This window comes from Lynx rufus, unplaced genomic scaffold, assembly GCF_022079265.1.
Source record: "Lynx rufus isolate CCGP_SWC_20201006 ecotype Redwood Valley unplaced genomic scaffold, mLynRuf1.p SCAF_10, whole genome shotgun sequence".
NCBI classification, from domain to species: domain Eukaryota; kingdom Metazoa; phylum Chordata; class Mammalia; order Carnivora; family Felidae; genus Lynx; species Lynx rufus.
Window position 1 is genome coordinate 6,187,626 of NW_025814824.1, and position 20,069 is coordinate 6,207,694.

At 41.2% G+C, this 20,069-nt stretch overlaps 1 protein-coding gene across 1 annotated transcript in view; it reads right to left on the reverse strand.

Annotated features, from left to right (window-relative positions):
* PDCD1LG2 (programmed cell death 1 ligand 2) overlaps window positions 1-20,069 on the reverse strand; it is a 59,296-nt gene that overhangs the window by 30,909 nt on the left and 8,318 nt on the right. The window contains exons 2-3 of the mRNA XM_047101242.1: window positions 16,090-16,155; window positions 6,414-6,719 (exon numbers count right to left, since the gene is read on the reverse strand). Coding sequence (XP_046957198.1) covers window positions 6,414-6,719; window positions 16,090-16,155 — 372 coding nt within the window. The remainder of the gene's footprint in view (window positions 1-6,413; window positions 6,720-16,089; window positions 16,156-20,069) is intronic.

Consider the following 20,069-nt stretch of genomic DNA (forward strand, 5'->3'; position numbering starts at 1 on the left):
TTTTCCCAGGGGGAATTAGGGGCACACGGAACTAGTGGAAGATGAGGGGAAGCAGGTTTTGAAGCATCCTGCTGAGCAGTTGAACCGGTTAGACCTACCAGTGCCCTTGAAGCCAATTTTGATCTACCTCTAGCAATCCAATAGTATTGGAAGCATGAATTTTTGAGGCATGAAGCATGAATTTATCTCTCATTTTACGTTATTTACCTACACGTATTTTCCCTTGGTTTGATGTCCTCTTATAATCATTTCATCCTATTTTGGTGTAGATTGTTTCTGTAAGTTCTGGGGTCTTTGGGGGGATGGAGAAGAATAAATGGGTTCATAGCAGCAATGTGTTGCATATGAAGGTGTGGCTGGTTCCTGCAGGATAGCTCAGAACAAGAAGCCAGGTTGAGGGCCAGGTTGAGAGGTGGTTTCAGAGGTCAGGGGGCCGGGAATCGGGAGGTAGGCTGAGGCTATAATGTGGGATATACAAATGAGGAAGCAGATGAGAGAGATGTTCACTTAAAAGAACCAGCAAGGTTTGGGGAAAGGATGGGAGCCCACAGCCTGCATGTTTACAGCATTAAAGACACCTCCACAGCCTCATGCATATTTGGGAAGTGGCCGAAAATACATTACTAACAACACACAACAGGGAAGCTGGACTAAGGGAGATATTCTTAGGAAAAGATGAGTAAATTTTAGAATTTCAGAGATGAAAGTCATCTTAAAGTTAAAAATAGTCCAACTTCCTACTCTGCAGTTGTTGGGTGTAAGTTTTGTATGTGTCAGTTAGGCCAAGATGGTTGTGTTCACTGAACCCTTCTATTTTCTTTTTTGTTTATCCATTATAGTAGAGATGAGTTGAAATCTCCAAACATGACTGAGGATTTATTTCTCCTTTTAGGTCTGTTTTATTTTTGTTTTATATGTTTCGAAGCTATGTTGCTAGATGTACACACATTTAGGATTATTATGTCTCCCTGTTGTCTTGACTTTATCTTTATGAAATGTCCCTTTTTACCTTACTAACACTTTTCTGATATTAGTAACCTGCTAGATAACTAACTTTGGGCAAAATACATCGATTAATGGAAGCTCCTACTTTCAGGAGTAGCCATTACCATGATTAGACAATAAGAAAGCTAAACTTTCATTGGAAAGATCATCCTTCTGCCAAGCCAGACTTTGCTTCTGGGCAGCTTCAACCCATTGGTAATTGCCTGGTTTAATAAGACAACATGGGGGCAGCATAGTAGACAGAAGTCTGAAAGGTCTGACTATGCTGAGCCAAGGGCTGGTTACATGACCTGTCGAGCCTTCTGGTTGTACAATAATACTTATCCTTAACAGAGGTGTTAGGATGATTGAATGACTTAGGTGCCTAGAATATAGCAAAAACTCGGTTAATGTTAGCAATTATTATTCACTGTTGCATATGATCCTTCGGGTGTTTGAAGATAACTGGCAAGATTCCATATCATCTTTGACTTCTGGGTAAAACATGGCTACTTCCTTCAACCCTATCTCAGAGGACAGTTTTCAGACCAGACTTGGATTCACTTTGTTTGCCAGTATAACATGACCTATATTCCAGACTTTACCTAAGCAGCACAAAGTATAGTGGGACTAATTACTTCCTATGTGTGGAGCACATTTTAGGTCCAACACAGGGTTTTAATACAGTCTAAGGCCATGAGATCAATTTTACTAAATGAATGATCTAGGAGACTCCTGCAGGTTATCTCCCCAGGCTCCTGACAGCCAATAGGAGGCATGGTGGGAAGACTGGAGGGCAAGCGGGAGGGAGAAGTCGGGGTATTTCTCCCCTATGCTCTATGCTATAGGGGCCTCTCCACCAGCACCCACATCTCTTCCTCGGCTCCTGCTACCACTGGATGGGCCCGTTGTGGTTCTAGCGTCTGTAGAATGACCTTGGCCTCTGAACTCCAGTACTCCTGCCTTCCCCCTCTCCCTCCAGTCCAGGGCGGGCAACAGCTTCTTGCTCATGCTAATTGCCGATTTGCGACACTGTTCCCAGGTTGGCTGTTCAGTCTGTTCCGTCAAAAGAATTGCTATTTTCTGATTGAAATTTCTACCGGTTTAAATGGTTTTTGTTTCCCTGGTCGTCTCTCACTATATGATCCCTATGCTACTGGCAACTCTAGCATTTCTGAAATAAAGAGAAAGCTGCACATTGTGTTATCTGCTCTATCATAATGATAGTAATTAAGGTGAAAAAATATAGTTTTACAAATACCTCGGTCTTAACAGAACATAGGCGGGTTTGTAGTAATTGCTGAAATAAATCTTTTAGGCTTGCTCCCAATTTGTCTGTTAAATGAGCTGCAGAGGAACTTCAGGTTAAATAGTTTGTAAGTCGCAGGCACTTTTCCTCATTTCAGAATTCGGGACATTGTTTTCTTAATTAACTCCAGCTTTCCTTATTACCCTTTTGTTTCCCCAAGTGGGGAAAGGCACTGAAAGGAGAGATTTAGCCCTATTAGTAAGTGTCTTAAGCAAATGCTTTCTCTAGGTCCAGAGGCTGTCATTATCTTTTCCAGGCTGCATCACTTCCCTTGGGCTGTCCCCCCCCCACCCCACCCATGCCCTTTGTCTTGCCCTCCTTAGGGTGAAGGCCATTGTGAGAGAAAAATGGAAGCCTTACCACCTCCTTCCTCGACTTGCTCAAGCTGTACGCCCATGGAACTTGGGCTTTCTCACCGGTTGGGAACACTTCCGTGAGCCTCAGCCTGCTCTGGGGGTTGGCCGTCTCCCATCCCCATCTCCCACCCTGCCTGGAGACTTCAGGCTGCTTTGGCTCTTCTGTTCTTACGACTTGTTCTGGAACTGTCTGGGATCCTTTGCATAGGCCAGTTCTCAACCTGAGGGCGCAAGCCCTGGCCTCTCTGGGTCATGGCGCTCTTCTCTTAGGCCATGCTCCCTGACCTCCCTCGGACAGGTTACTCACAGTCCTGTAGTGGCAGCCTTCCCCTTCAGAAACCTCTCTTCTGGACTCTCGAGCCACTCTACCTAGTATTGACTTACCTGTACTTTCAAGTTAGCTCTCTTTTCACTGTATTTCATATGAAATATTGCCCGGACATCCAAGAAGTTGCTATAAACCTGTTTTCAAGTTTATGCCATAGATGAGGCATTTTAAGGAAAAAGCACATCCTTCCTCTAGTCGTGTTTCGTTGAAGCAAATCCTTACTAAGGTCCCAAATCTCCCCTGCTTTCTCCAGAGACCCCTGATCAGGTTAGAATACTCTCAGCTGACGGTCTTCAGCTTTTCCTGTTATTGCTTGCATTCCTTCTAAAAGGACTTGGATGCAGTATGCCCCTTCTCACACGTCTTAGGACGGTTCTTAAAAATTTTCCTAAGTTTCTATATTGGGAAAATAGATTATGTTTAGCATTTTGTAAATATTTATATTTTAAGTAAAACAATGATTTGACTCTTACAGATGTATCTAATGCTGTCTAGAGGGCAAAAGATAGCTAGATATATTTTATACACGCCACCATCTGTGGAAAAATATATACAAAAATTCTCCTCTAATGGTCCGAGCTTTACACGGTTTCTCTTTCACACTGTGTCATTCTGCGACCCTCCGCTCCCATGCCACTTTTTATGCAGGATTTTATCCTAACGCAACATGTTTGGAAGTTCTTTTATTGATTATCCTTATGTTTCTTTGCAACAACAAAATACATCTCGCTCTTGAGGGTCGTTTTTTTCCTTGTGGTCACGAGGCTTCAAGTGTTCATAGTTTTCTTGTGCACTGAAATCTAAATTCTGAGGCACCTGGGTGGCTCAGTTGGTTAAGCAACCAACTTCAGCTCAGGTCATGATCTGACATTGGTGAGTTCGGGCCCCGCATCAGGCTCTGTGCTGACAGCTTGGAGCCTGGAGCCTGCTTCAGATTCTGGGTCCCCCTCTCTCTCTCTGCTGCTCCCCTGCTCATGATCTGCCTGTCTGTCTCTCTCTCAAAAATAAATAAAAACATTTAAAATACTAAAAAAAGGAAATCTCATTTCTATTATTATCAGCACATGTAAGATCCAAATGTAAAAATGGTGATAATGATTAAGCATAAAAGGGCAAGTGGACTAGAAATGTATCTCTTAATAGGATGGATGGGGCTCTCTTTTTCAACTTGTCCAGTTATCTGAGGATGTATATGACTTCGTGGTTGGAATGAGGCAAGGGTAAGCATCAGTTCTATTTCTGACTTTCCGTTTTTGTGGCAAGAAGGGCTTACTCATGTGAAAAGTAAGTGGGAGTAGAAGCAGTTTTGTTACAGGAATGTCACTTCATTATGATTTACATGGAAAAAAAAACTATTTCATTTTTTGCTATCATCTATTAACTCTATTAGGGCCTTCTCCAAATTTGTTGAACACAGAACTTGATATCACTTATTTTTCAGAAGTATTTATTAGTCTTTAAAGTTTGATATGGTATCAATATTTCTAATCACTCTTTTGGTCAGTGCCATGTTTTTCTATGCCCCAGGGCAATGCACCATATTCACAATGGGTGAGAGGCACACTTTTTATGAAGTGGAAGAAGGCAATGATCAAAGAGGAAGTGTTTTAGGGGAACCCCAAGAGACTTGCCTGGAAGGCGTATTCTCAGGCACACTCAATTTGGGGAAAGAGCAGTTGGGGAAGATTAGGAATTAGAAACTCATTTCCTAAAACTGTCTTCATATATCCATATACCTTAGTATGGTTTTCGTATATCCATCTACCTTAGTTCAAAGACCATCAATGATTTAAAGAATAAGTAATTCGGATTTAAGGAATTAACCTGTTCCACACCTGAGTCATCCCTGAGCTAGGTGATGAAGCTGGCAGAGTGGCTTTCCAGGAATTAAGGGCAGCCTTCAACTGGACAGAAAGCGTGAAATGACTGGCCCCCAATTGCCCAGAGACCCTAGATGCATTACAGCACTTAAATAGAGATAAACAAATGTGGAGTCAGGGAGTGAGGGGTGAAGATACTGAACACATTAGGAGATCATGACAATGTAGAGCCCTCTTTCTTCCCATTAATTGAACTCAGGCTAACTTCAAAGTTGTAGCATTCATTCCAGTTCTGGATGTAGGAAATGCAGTGAAGGTGGAAGTCAGTTACATCCAGGCACATGACTTTCCTGATGACTTATTGATGTCTGAGATGAGAGGAGGTCTTTAAACCCACTCCCTGGACACTCACCATGTGCCAAGCACCATGCTTAGTTCTCTATGTTCATTATCTCAATTTTTACAATAATCCTATGTGGTAGGTGCTACTATTGTTATCGTTTTACAAATAAGAAAAATGTGAGATTGTGAAAGGTGAAATAACCTGCCCAAGGCCACAGGTGGAAACAACATTCACCCTTATGTCTAACCCTTCTAGTTTGTCCTTCTTTGTGCCAGATCATAAAGTTACAACATTGCTGCCAAGGTCAATGGTCTTTAGGGACCAAAGTCTATGGACTTTCCAGAAGACAGAACAGATCCTCTGAGGCCTAATGGGTGAGATTGGAAGGGGACAGAGAAAAAACCCAGAGCAGTCCGGGCGGGATGAAAAACACAAGCTGATGAACAGAGCCAAATCTGTTGTTCTTTTATGGTCTTTTCCAAAATGACCTTTTCCAGAACAAACATGAACTTGAAGATTCTCTTCGGATTTAGGTTCTTGGCTTGTATCGGGGTAAGGAGAGCCCTTAACCTAGAGGAATGGGAACAGCTATTGACTTAACGGGGCTCCCCCAGCCTACCCACTTGACTTCTCTGGACTTTAGCTGCTTCATCTGCAATAGGTGAAGCTTGGGCAAGAGCAGTGTTTTCCAAACTTCTTAAACTGTGACCCAGAGTGAGCAAAAATATTTTATATCACAAACCAACCAACACACACACACACACACACACACACCTCTGAAATAAGAGTGTCACAAGACAACACTCAGCCCTACTATGTGATGCCTTCTGATCTATTCATTTTGCTCATTCATTTTATTGGGAAAAAGACACCTACCTGGTTGCTACTCACTAAATTGATACTTCCATCCATTAATGGTTGGCAAACCATGGCTTAAAAAACTCTGGACCAGAGGAATGAGCTTCTCTCAAAGAGGAGCTTAACAATCAGGTCAGTGTTGTTCCTTTGGAGGACTGTGGGCAAGGCAGGGCTTAGCTTTGGTGTCCTCCCGCCTTTCAGGGACGCATTTCCTGCCTTCCCTCCAGACCCACATTATTCTTGCAACTCCTGCCCCTATTTCCCCTCACCTCAGCTGCGTTACACTCAGAGATTAAAAAATACTTCTGCGCAGGTGCTTCTGTTTTCTCTAAGACTGCCCGGTCTCCTTGTAACCATCTCCCAGTTTTTGCTTGTGCCGATGCCTCCAAAGATTCTCGTCCTTGAAACTACTCACCTTTGACTTTCAGAGTCAGGTACTTGTAGTCCCCGGCGACCCTATAGATGATCAGGCAGCGATACTGTCCTGCATCACTCACTTGCACCCGAGGGATGTGGAATAAGGCCTTCCCCAGAGACAGATGCTCCTCCAGCAAAGTGGCTCTTTCACTGTGCAAAGATGTATTGTTTTCCACCTTCTGCAGACTGGCCCTTAAGTCCTTGAGTTCCACATGACCTTCAGTGTCAAAATTACACTCCAGGGTCACATTGCTGCCATAGTCTACTGTGTATAGTTCCTGGGAGACCATCACTGTGAATAAAGCTGAACAGAACACAAAACATTCTCCCATTGTCTGCCTTCACATTTCAGTTCCGTGCAGAGTGGGAGCTGAGGAGACCCATCACACCCCCATTTTCCAGGAGACACCTGTCACACATTGGGCAGTCCTTTGGGCTCTTTCTCTGCTGTGCCCTATTCTGTCTGGGCAAGAGTGGAATTCTGGATCCACTGTTGTGAGGTAGTTCTCTTCTCTCAACCCTCCACAACTGTGGAGCTGATGGCTCGCCTGTCAGCTATTACCCAGACTCATTTTCTCCATATGGATCAAATTATATCATTCCCTGCCAAATACTACCTCCCCTCCCAAGTGATAGTAATAGTAACAGCTATCATTTGTTGAGTTCTTAGTATATGCTAGGCATCTGCTAACACACAGTCTCATTTTGTCCTCCCAGGAAGCCAGCAAGGTAGAGCCATCCTCTTTTTAGAAAATGAAACTGAGGCACAGAAAAGTAGCCAGGATCAGACCCAGGTATGTCCCTAGTGCCCTCACCCATCGCATCATACAACCCCATTGGAGAAGTTTATTTTCTGTCAATAAGGAGAAGAGAGGAATAGAACTAATGTTTAGTGTATGCCTATTATGCACCAGGCACTGTGCTAGGTTCGTTATTATTATTATTTTTTTAATGTTTATTTATTTTTGAGACAGAGAGAGGCAGAGTGTGAGTGGGGAAGGGGCAGAGAGACAGGGAGACACAGAATCTGAAGCTGGCTCCAGGCTCTGAGCTGTCAGCACAGAGCCTGATGTGGGGCTCAAACTCACGGACTATGAGATCATGACCTGAGCCAAAGTCGGATGCTTAACCGACTGAGCCACCCAGGCACCCCAAGTGCTAGGTTATAACTATGCCACTTAATCCTGAAAATATAGCCGTGAAATATGTATTATTATTACTGTTTTATAGTTGAAGAAACTGGCTCAAAGTGATTCACTCTAGGACATACAATTAGTAAAGTTAAAATTTAGAGCCAGTTAGATGTTTGACTTAAAAATCAATAGTTTCTACTGCAAAGGTATTTCCCAAAATATGAGGCACCTACGAAGTACATGAAATAATTTTATCTAGGGTAGACTTAAGGCCTAAAGGGAACTGAATTACCCAGAGAGAAATTTATTTCCTCTTCAATTCTACTTCAATTCTATGTCTTTCAAACAACATATAATTTGCAATTAGACTCTCACACCTCCAACAATCGCTATTTCTTCTTTTAATAAAACAGGAAGTTCCCAGGCAGATACTGTAGATTTGGGTAGAATTTAATAACACTACTTTTGTTGCACTTGTTTTTGTTCATATCCTCTATTTACCAGTAACAGTGATACTATACTGGTTTTCCATTTACCACAGGGGTATACCATTTTGTTCAAAAGATTAAAGCTGAGTTGATTTAAAGAATCCCATAAGGGGCGCCTGGGTGGCACAGTCGGTTAAGCGTCCGACTTCAGCCAGGTCAGGATCTCGCGGTCCATGAGTTCGAGCCCCCCGTCGAGCCCTGTGCTAACAGCTCGGAGCCTGGAGCCTGTTTCCGATTCTGTGTCTCCCTCTCTCTCTGCCCCTCCCCCGTTCATGCTCTGTCTCTCTCTGTCCCAAAAATAAATAAACGTTGAAAAAAAAAAAAAGAATCCCATAAAAGCAATAGCATGAAGAGTGGTAAAGCAAAGCAAAATGAACGAAGGTGGTGTATGCATGGATAAAGTGTGGGCAACTGTAGAAAATTATGCTGCCTCCATCATTAACGGATGGATATTGATTATGACCGAGGTGCAGCAAGATCTTAAAGTCATTTCTGAATCCTGACAAAAGATTAGACAAAACTGTATTCAGGAGAGCTTCCTTCATTCACCCATTCATTTGATTAGTCAAAACATCCATTCAACACATACTTGGGGATGGCATCTAAGCAGATGCTACTCAAAGAGTTTTTACCATTATGAAAAGTGGTACAGTTAGAGCATGGGATTTAGTGACAGATGAGCCTTGACTAGTATTGAGACTATGAGCGCTTTGATCTTGAACACGTCATTTAGCTCTGTGAGTCTTTGCTTCTTTATCTATACAGGTGTAAGGTTAGAATCTGCATCTAAGTATTGTGGGGGAAAACTAGGCAAAATAGCACATATGAAGTGCCTTATTTTGGCAGGTAGCAGGCATCAGTAAACATCAGTTCCTTTCTTTTGCACCAGGTTTTAATTCTTGGGGAAGTGGTAATCCACCCATGCAATACACGGCCTTTCTTTATTGACCACGATATTTTATCAACCAGGACAGCCCATTCCCTGACCATCTTGGGCAACAGATTTTACAGTATACGTAAATTTTGGGTTTCCTGTTGCTTGAAGGATTCACATGGCAATTTCTCTTCTGACTTGAGTTTCTCCTTCTACTATCCTGCAAGACTTTGAAGGCAGTGACCAGGTTGAGTCTGTTGTGGTATCTCCAGTGCCTAGCACATACTAAGTTCCAGTTAAAGGCAAATAAATGACAGAAAGAGGGAGAAGAAGAAAGGACAAGCCTAACCATACTCACTTCTGTTTTCCTTTCATCAAACTGCAACTTACCCAAATTGTACAGACTGTCATTCTTAATCATCACACAGCAAACTTGATAGTTATGCACAAAACTTGACATTTATCGAAAATGATTGGCAAGTTTATATCTTGCCTCCAAACCCGATTTCAACCATGACCAGAACATGAAGGTGACTTTCTAACACTGCTAGGGTTCATATCTGCCCAGCATTTTGTGGTGCAGGATGGGGCGGGGGCAGGTGTATAACATGAGGGCCCCTCTGTAAAACACTGCTAATCACACCTGCATTTGCTTGGACAGATTGAGAAGACTCTGGAATGACACGTGTGGAAAGAGATTTGTGCTTCTGAATTTCCTGCATGATTCCATTTCATGAAACCCACTGAACACCTGAGAGTAATACCTCTCATCCTGGGTCTCCATAATAGGACCCTCTTAAGGGTAGACCCCTTGATGATGGGAACCATCTCCAAACTTTGAGTTATGAAGTCCGCCTATAACCAAGACAGAGCTATCTGCTATCAAATGCACTCTGGCCTGAAGAGTACTATTTACTGATTCTTTCACCAAATGCATAGTAACCATCTTCTGTGTGCAAGATGCAGGGATTTACTCTTACTCTCCTTCTGTTATCTTATTACACATGATAAAGCAGGAAACAGGGAAGAGAAATGGGGCTTGCGAGAAAGTTCAGTCCCTGAATCTGAGATATAGCAAGTGTCAGAAGACTTTGGGTGTTGCCTCTATTGAATTTATTTAACAAATTTATTTACCACACTTAGGCTTTCTTCTCATGACAGAGAGAGACAGTCTGTAACTTCCTCTGGAACTCCCCATAGCAGAGGGCAGAACTCCCCTCTTTACGCTCTGGGCCTTTGACAAAAATCCATTTTCTGCTTGCTTCTCTCCTCTGCCTTATACAGAGTGTGTGTGCAGGGGCTGTGGCATAAAGTACGTTACCTCTTAGGCAGGTGAACAGTTTTCAGTTTATGTTCACAGGAGGAAAGAGCAATTAGCAAACATGAATCAAATATCTGATGGCCCAGGGTAACTGGAGGATGAGTTCTTATTTGGTGTAGTTTTGTCTCAAAGCTTCTAAGACATGCAAAGCTTTGAGCTTGATTATCACATAAAAATGAGTTTAGGAAATGAAATACACGTTTAAAATCCTAAATTATTCTTGCTTATTGTAAATTGCAGAGGAGGTAAGAACATGCTTGCAAACAACTGTGTGAAGATATTTTTCTCAAGCCTCGATGCACAGTGGAATCACTAAGCAGAGAGCCTCAGCTCTGGCCGTCATTGGAATCACCTGAAAGACTTTTTTTTAAAAATACCAGGCCCCACCTTGGATCCTTTATTTTTATTTATTATTTATTTATTTTAATATATGAAATTTATTGTCAAATTGGTTTCCATACAACACCCAGTGCTCATCCCAAAAGGTGCCCTCCTCAATACCCATCACCCACCCTCCCTTCCCTCCCACCCCCCATCAACCCTCAGTTTGTTCTCAGTTTTTAACAGTCTCTTATGCTTTGGCTCTCTCCCACTCTAACCTCTTTTTTTTTTTTTCCTTCCCCTCCCCCATGGGTTTCTGTTAAGTTTCTCAGGATCCACATAAGAGTGAAAACATACGGTATCTGTCTTTCTCTGTATGGCTTATTTCACTTAGCATAACACTCTCCAGTTCCATCCATGTTGCTACAAAGGGCCATATTTCATTCTTTCTCATTGCCACATAGTACTCCATTGTGTATATAAACCACAATTTTTTTATCCATTCATCAGTTGATGGACATTTAGGCTCTTTCCATCATTTGGCTATTGTTGAGAGTGCTGCTATAAACATTGGGGTACAAGTGCCCCTGTGCATCAGCACTGCTAGGAATTTACCCAAGGGATACAGGAGTACCACCTTGGATCCTGTAAATATAAATTCTAATTCTTTTGTGAGGCCAGCATCAATTTTAAAACAAAATTTCCTTGAGAGCTTCTAACGTGTAGAGGTATTGAGAACCACTGGTTAGATCAATAAAACACCTGCACACACAAACGCCTTTTATTGTCCTGCCTTTCAAAGTGCCCTCAGCTTTACCTCGGAGCAAGTTAGGAATTTAGAATCTCAAGCTGTGCCTCAGACTAGAGAAGCAGACTCTGCACTCCAACAAAGTTGAGTTGAGTCATGTCAACATTCGTGTCTGGGAAACAAGAGTTCTAACACTAGCCCGCGTTTGGAGTGTTCCTGGGAAGCAGAGAGAGAGCTAACATCTATTGAACACAATGAGCCAGACACTGAGCTAACCTTTACGTCGGCATCTCACTTGATGTTCCCCAAACTCTGCAAGGTGGGAGTTACCATGCCTGTCTTATGATGGGGAAATGTAGGCTTACAGAAGTGATACCACTTGCCCAAGATCAAAGAATGGCAGCTCATGGAGTGGGGATTTCAGCTCAGATCTCCGTGTCTTGAAAGCCTGTGCTAACAACTCTCCAGATATGACTATATATCCACTGGCATGTATACAACACATCCACAAATGACAGAGATACACTTTCCAGCTTTATGATAACAAAAATATATTTTCTTTCTCTGTATGTATGTCTGTGCATGTGTACTTATTTCTGGGTTCTTTATTCTGTTCGATTGAGTGATGTGTCTGTTTTTATGCTAGTACTATACTGTTTTGATGACTATACCTTTGTAATATAGCTTGAAGTTAATATAGTTATGAAATTATGCTTTAACCTAGCATGGAACTCCTAAAGTTATGAGACAAAGGAAAAAATCGGAAAGTTTCCACAACTACAAAATTAAGCAGGCAAAACCTAGAGCAAAACAGGTTTTCCTATCATTTGGGCCCCCTGACTGAATTAAAGGGTAAAAAAAATTTGGCCAGGGCATGCAAAATTCATATATGCAGCTTTTTAATCAGATCAAAGCAGCTGGTTTGAGTAGTGCTGGACCTTTCTGAAAGCTCTTGGGGAAGCTGTGCACTTTATTTGCAATCAGGCATCAATAGGAGTCAGCACCTGTCACATCTCCAGAAACACAAAACAAATCATTTGCATTACCTCCCAAGATAGCTTCCCCTTTAAGCTAATTTTATACTTTTTTTCCCCCATTTAATAACAGAAGCTTAAGTGTTTTTTTCAGACTGTGTACTTAATGAACTTGAAAGGTGGGGGCTGCTTTACACAACCACAGTCTTCAGAAAACTATAGTTCCTGCTTTAGGATAGAAGCCTGTTCTGGGCACCTGATTCATCTGCTTCTCTTTGTAGGAAAACGGCCTGGGTGCATCTCAGTTCTTAGAAATCCTTTCCCAAACCTAATTTTCTGCCTTGTATACCTCAGGGGTCCAAACAAGTGGTTTCAGAGGCTGAAGATAGTTTAAGTGGAGTGACCCAGGGTGTGGTCCCCACCCTCAGAGTGACCTCAAGCATCACCATGGTCATGTGCCCCCCTGGTTTTATTCTTCTCTGGAGGATGGAGAAAGAAGAAAACATCAATAAAAGGAATAACAATTGGGGTTACTTTTCCCCCCAAGACATGACAAAGTAAAGAAATGAATATTTCCCCTTAAATGTATCTGGGTTACAAGATGTTCTTAGGTTTTGAAATTCAATTATAAGAAAAGAAGAACCACAACATTACAGAAATTCAAAGAGTGTGCTATGGATGAAAGTGTACACACAGAGACCAACAGAACAGATTACAGAATGGAGTCCAGAAGTAGATCCACACAAAGATGGTCAATCGATGTTTGACAAAGGTGCAAAGGTGAGTCATGGGGAAAGGACAGTCTTTTCAACAAATGGGGCTCAAGAAATTGGACATCCACATGCCAAAAAAAAAAAAATCTTCAACCTATACTTTATATCTTTGATGACAACAATCAACTCAAGATGGATGGTAAACCTAAGAATGTACAACTATAAAATGTTTAGAAGAGAGGCGCCTGGGTGTCTCAGCTGGTTAAACCTCTGACTTCGGCTCAGGTCATGATCTCACAGCTTGTGAGTTCAAGTCCCGTGTCAGGCTCTGTGCTGACAGCTTGGAGCCTGGAGCCTGCTGTCGATTCTGTGTCTCCCTCTCTCTCTCCCCCTTCCCCGCTCACGCTCTGTCTCTCAAAAGAAATAAACATTGAAAAAAATGTTTAAATAAATAAAATGTTTAGAAGAAAAGATAGGAAAAAATCTTTGAGAGTTTGGATTAGGCAGAGTTCTTAGCCATCTCACCAAAAGCACAGTTCATATAAGAAAACAAAGACAAATTGGATTCCATCTAAATTAAAATCTTTGCTGTGCAAAAGACACTGGTAAGAGAATAAAAAATGAGCCACAGACTGAGAGAAAATATTTGCATATCATGCGTCTGATAAAGGACTTGCATCTAGAATATACAAAGAATTCTAAAAACTTAATAAGAAAATGAAAAAAACTTAATAAATCTGCCATTTTTAAAAACATTTAATCATTTTTGAGAGTGAGAGAGACAGAGCATGAGCAGGGGAGGGACACAGAGAGAGAGGGAGACACAGAATCCGAAGAAGACTCCAGGCTCCGAGCTGTCAGCACAGAGCCCAACGCGGGGCTCGAACTCACAAACAATGAGATCATGACCTGAGCTGAAGTCAGATGCTTAGCCGACTGAGCCACCCAGGCACCCCAATAAGTCTGCCATTTTTGATGATTATCATCACTGTAGGCTGGTAAGGTAGAAAGGACATTAGTTTTGAGGGAAACTTGCCTGCGACACCTAATGACTACATAATCTTGGGTACATTAAATAGCTTTTCTGAATTCTAGTTAAAAATGGTCAAATAGTTCGAATACAGATTTTACCAAAGAAGACATATAGATGTCCAACTGCCATGTGAAAATATGCTCATCATCCCTAGATATTAAGAAATATCTATTTTCCTAGATATTAGGAAAATGCAAATTAAAACACAAAGAGATACTTCTACACACCTATTAGCATGACTTAAAAAAAAATGACAATGTCAATGCCAAGTGCTGCCAAGAATGTGAAACAATTGGAGCTCTCACACTTTGCAAGGGGAATGTAAAAATGGTATAGCCACTATGGAAAGGCTTAGTGGTTTCTTATAAAGTTAAATATTTACTTCCCATATGACCCAGCCATCCTACTCCTAGGTGTTTACCCAAGTGAAATTAAAATGAAAATCTATATATAAACATTTATAGTAACTTGATTCATAATTGCCCCAAAACAGGAAACAACCCAAAAGTCCCTCAACTGGGGAATGAATAAGCAAACTCTGGTATGTACATACAGTGGAATACTACTCAACAAGAAAAAAGGAATGAACTATTGATATATCTAACAATATTGATAAATCTCAATTGCATTATGCTAAGTGAAAGAAGCCAGACAGAAAGCATATCTAATGAATAATCCCATTAGCATGACATCCTAGAAAAGGTAAAACTCTAGCACAGAGAGCAGTGGACACCTGGCTTTAAGAGTTTGGGGATGGTTTTTGTGTGTTTGCTTGGCAAGTGATACAACTGTTGTGGATCTTGATTGTAGGGGTGGTTATAGGACTACATGTTTGCCAAAAACTCATAGATGTTTTTACTAAAAAGATTAAATGTTACTGTACGCCAATTTAAAAATGAATAAATGTTTAAACTGAGAATAAACTGAGGGCTTATGGGGGGTAGGGAGAAGGGGAGGGTGGGTGATGGGCATCGAGGAGGGCACCTGTTGGGAGGAGCACTGGGTGTTGTATGGAAACCAATTTGACAATAAATTTCATATTAAAAAAATGAATAAATGTTTAAAAAATGAAATGTTTTCTGCCAATTTTTCTCTTCAAATTTTAAATTGTTTTACAGATAACAGAATAGAGCACCACACACAGGGCACACAGGTAAGGAAAGTGTTCATGATAAATGGTTTACCTGAGTCATACCCTGAGTTCATTTTCATCACAGTCTTTAGGAAGCAGACTTTTTTCCAAGCATTAATCCAGCAAGACTCAAAAAATTTTTTTTGAAATAACTAAAATTTCCATCAATAAAGGACTGGATAAATAAATTACAGCATGGCATGTCCAACGAAATATATAGAGCCACTTCACTTTTTCTTTTCTTTTCTTTTTTAGATTTTTTAAAAGTTTATTTATTTTGAGAGAGAGAGAGAGGGAGCATGGGGGAGGGAGAGAATCCCAAGCAGTCTCCACACTGTCAGTGCCATGTGGGGCTCAAACCCATGAACTGCGAGATCATGACCTGAGCCAAAATCAAGAGTCCAATGCATAACCAAATGAGCCACTCAGGTGCCCCAAGATACGATATGTTTATAGTTTCCTTTTGGCTAATTCATAAACATAATTTATCGTACATATTTTTTGGTTTTGTAAATGTGTAGTATCAACATTCAGTATACGTCCATGATCAAACTTAACTCCAAACACCCATTCCAAGTGGGAAGACTAGGGATTGTCGGCCATGCTTGATTCTCATCATCACTGTAGGCTGGTAAGGTAGAAAGTTCTGCAGGAAGCTTGCCTGTGATGCCTAATGACTACATAATCTCAGGAAAATTAAATAGCTTTCTGAATTCCAGTACCTTCATCTGCCGAATGGTTACTGTTCCTGTAAGACATGGGCATGGGAAAATACAAGCCACCCTGGGCACCCTTCTTTTTACTGTGCATGTGACAGTAATCACACTTCCTCTCAAAGAAAGCCTTCAGCCTGAGGACCTCATTTTCACCATTGGCTTCAGCTATGGGTCAGCTGCCTATTCCTCTTTCTCAGGCCCCTCCCTTTGCCCTTTCTTACCTGCTGTCTGATGAAGCTGCTTTCCCAAGCTCAACATCAGCAGGAGGAACATGCTCTGTACCCGATCTGAAACAAATAATTGAAAGTCTCAGGGCCTTCTGCAGTTTTGCTGGATCTTGTGATTTGGTGATTTGCTCATTCCTGAAAACAGGGAAATGACTCGTAAACAACTGTTCTGGGGGTGAGGGGGCAGCAGAGGGGGCAGAGCAGAGCCTGGAAGAGAAGTTATAAGTTGAATGCCGGAGAGGGGGTGAGGGGAAGTGAGGCATTCTTTATCGATCCAAATTAGAAGTTCTTCCTTCTCTGAATATGAACCAGTCCTCACGAGTCACCCACACTGCTGATTGTCTGAACCTCCTTGTCCCTTCCACAAAGCCTCCCATAGATTTTTCAGCAGTGGATCCTTGAAAATCAAATGATTGTCAAATGAATAATGCATACCAGCTTCTTGAGGTGGGCTTGAACTCTGGGAGCTAGGTACTCAAAGATAGCATACAGTAGAACAGAACTAAATTCTCAATAAGCACTTGATATTTCCCTGAGCAGGTAAAGTGACAAGTTCTTTTGAGTGTTGTGATGGAATTTGCCCATTATCTGAACTACCTGTTACTAAGCAGGTTAGACAGGGAGAGCACAGAAGTGGCGACATTGAGCGGGTCTTGATCTTGCTAAAACTCCTAAGCTTCCACATTTGCTCACAGGCTTTCTCCCATCCCAGGACTTCTGGTGGCTGAGGCAAAAGGGACAGGATATACTACTGTCAGCTATTCTGTCCTCACAGAGGCTTTCAAAATTTTATTAGCTATGGAACCATTTCTCCAAGGGAAATTGGTTGGAGCCATACATCCGAATCAGGTACAAGCAGATCTGCTCTGAGGTCTCAGTGTGATGGAAAGCCAGTTGCATTTTTAAAAGAGGACTCAGCTTTGGTGTAGACAACAGACTCTTGGGAAGGAGAGTGGGTTGGACAAGATGAGAAGCAGGATGACCAGTGAGGCATGTTTACGCAGAGATGAAGATAGGTTGGATTGAGTGATGGAGCTGGTGGAGGTGAGAAGTGGCATATGTTATATACGAATATACATTTGTTCTTTAAATTTATTTTTTCCCAACAGCATTATTGAAGTGTAACTGACATACAACAGAGGATTATATGTGTGTGTGCGTGTGTGTGTGTATACACGTGCATGCATGTGTATGTACATAAATATGGAAAACACAGACAATTCAGTGGTACAATTCAGTGGTTTTTAGTATAGTCACAGAATTGTGAAACCCACACCACTATCTAAGTTTGGATTCTTTTCATTACCCCCCAGAAAGGAACCCAATACCCACTGACAGAAACTTCCCAATTTCCCTTCCCTCTCCTTCCAACCTCTGGCAACCACCAATACACTTTGTCTCTATTGTTTTCCGTATTCTGGATATTTCATTTAAATGGAATTACACATTGTGGCCTTTTGAATCCAGCTTCTTCCGCTGAGCTTAATATTTTCAAGATTCATTTATGCTGTAGCACCTATCAGTACTTCATTCCTTTTAATGGTAGAATAGTATTTCATCGTATAACTATACCACATCTTGTCTAGCCGTTCATATGCCAACGATCCATTTGGGTTGTTCCTACTGGCTGGCTTTTATGAATTATGCTGCTATGGACACTCACGTACAAATTTTTGTGTAGACACGTTTCCAATTCTCTTGGATATGTTGGAGTGGAACTGTTTGGTTAAATAGTAACTCTATGTTTACTTTTTGAGAAATTGCCAAACTGTTTATCAAATATATAATTTGCAAACACTTTATCCCACTCTGCAACTTGTCTTTTCAGCTTCTTGATAATGTTCTTTGAAGCACAAATATTTTAATTTAATTTAATTTTAAAGCACAAATTATTTTAATTCTGATGAAGCCTCATTTATCTATTTTCTTTTTTATTGCTTGTGCTTTAGGTGTCATATCTAAGAAACCATTGCCTAATCCAAGGTCACAAAGATTTATGTTTTCTTCTATTTTATAGCTTCAGTTCTTATATTTAGGTCTCTGATCCCATTTTGAGGGTTTTTAAAAAGATAATAATTGTTCTTTTATAGATCAAATCATTATAGTTTTGGCTACTGGAAGTCCCTTCAAGGTAGCCTCTGTTTGCTTTTCACACAATCCTATCAATCTTGGAAAGTTTGTTTGCTTTCTGTACAAATTGCCTTAAGTTGACTTCATGTGTCTGTTGCCCACACACACAATTAGCCTTTCTCTAAGAAGTCCTGTTTTTTGTTTTTTTTTTTACTTTTTAAAATTAGAAACAAAACAAAAACAGTTTACCCATTTCTCCCACCCCTAAACACCTGCCTCTGGCAACCACCAATCTGTTCTCTGTATCTATGAGCCTGGTTTGTTTGTTGTCTTGTTTGTTTTAGATTCCACATGTAAATGAAATCATACAATATTTGTCTTTCTCTGTTTGACATATTTCACTTAGTGTAATCTCCTTGAGGTTCATCCATGTTGTTGCAAATGGCAAAATTTCATTCTTTTTTTTTGATGAATAATATTCCATTTCTCTCTCTCATACACAAACACACACACATACACACACACATACACACACACACACACATACTTAGGTTGATTCCATATCTTGGCTATTATAAATAATGCTGCGATAATATTGTAATGAACATGAAGGTGTATATATCTTGAGTTACATTTTCATTTTCTCCAGATAAATACCCAGAAATGGAATTGCTGGACCATATGGTAGTTTTATTTTTATTTTTTTTTAGGAACCTCCGTACTTTTTTCCATAGTAGCCACACCAATTTACAATTCTACCAAAGTGCACAGGAGCTTCCTTCTTCTCCACATCCTCACCAACACTTGTTATTTCTTGTCTCTTTGATACTCGCCATTCTAACAAGTGATATCTCATGGTGGTTTTGATTTGCATTTCCCTGATGCTTAGTGACATTGAGCACTGTTTCATGTACCGGTTGGTTATCTATATGTCTTTTTTTGCCAAGAAGCTCATTGCCTATGTTTTCTTCGAGGACTTTTTTGGTTTCAGGTCTTACATCCATGTCTTTAATCCATTTTGAATTGATTTCTGTGTATGGTGTAAGAGAGTGGCCCAGTTGCATTCTTCGCATGTGGTTGTCCAATATTTCCAATACTAGTTATTGAATGCTTTGGAACATATTCCTCACTTTCTTCATTTTGCTGAACTCTCTGTTTCTACACTGTAGATGGAACAACTACTTTCCCAGTCTTGAAGGATTGGTCTTATGTAGGAGATGAACCTTAATGTTCAACCATGTCTCATCTCTTGGTTGTCTTGCAAATCTTTATGTTTGTCCAAGCAGCTGATTCTATTTTCTTAAAATAATTCCCAGTAGTGGAGGATGTGCCTGTTAGTATCCAAAAGGAGAGGATCTTTACAGCTAGATTCAGGTTGACTGAAAGTCAGATCCTCAGGCATCAGCTTGCAAAAGTATAGAAATAATACAGTCCTGTGGCCTGCAAGTGTAAGTCCTACTGGCCACCAGAACCAGGCAACTTGGAGGTGTCCTCTGGGTAGCAGTCACAACAATTTGGGCTCAAGATGAGTATACAAGCTTTCTTGGTGCTGCTGGTGAACTGAAATGAAGCAGAGGGAGGGCACCAAGATGGCGCCCACAGCCTACGTTAATCAGGAGCAGCTCTGCAGGCCACCAAATGTGTGCAAGACTGTAACCCTGCCCATCAGTGTGCAGCCCTAGGAGAAGCAAAAAGGCTTTCCTCACAGAAAGACTGGGGTGTGTGCATCAGTGTGCTGTTTGTGCAGTGCTCTGGAGGCATCAGCCTGCCCAGAGCTGTCTCTCAATTTCACAGTCCTCTGGAACCTAGGAATTCAAGCCCTCTGGCCAACAGAGCCGGGTGATGAAGGGGTAAGGAGTCCCCTGGGCAGCTGCTGCAAAAACCCAGTATACCCTGTAAGGCTC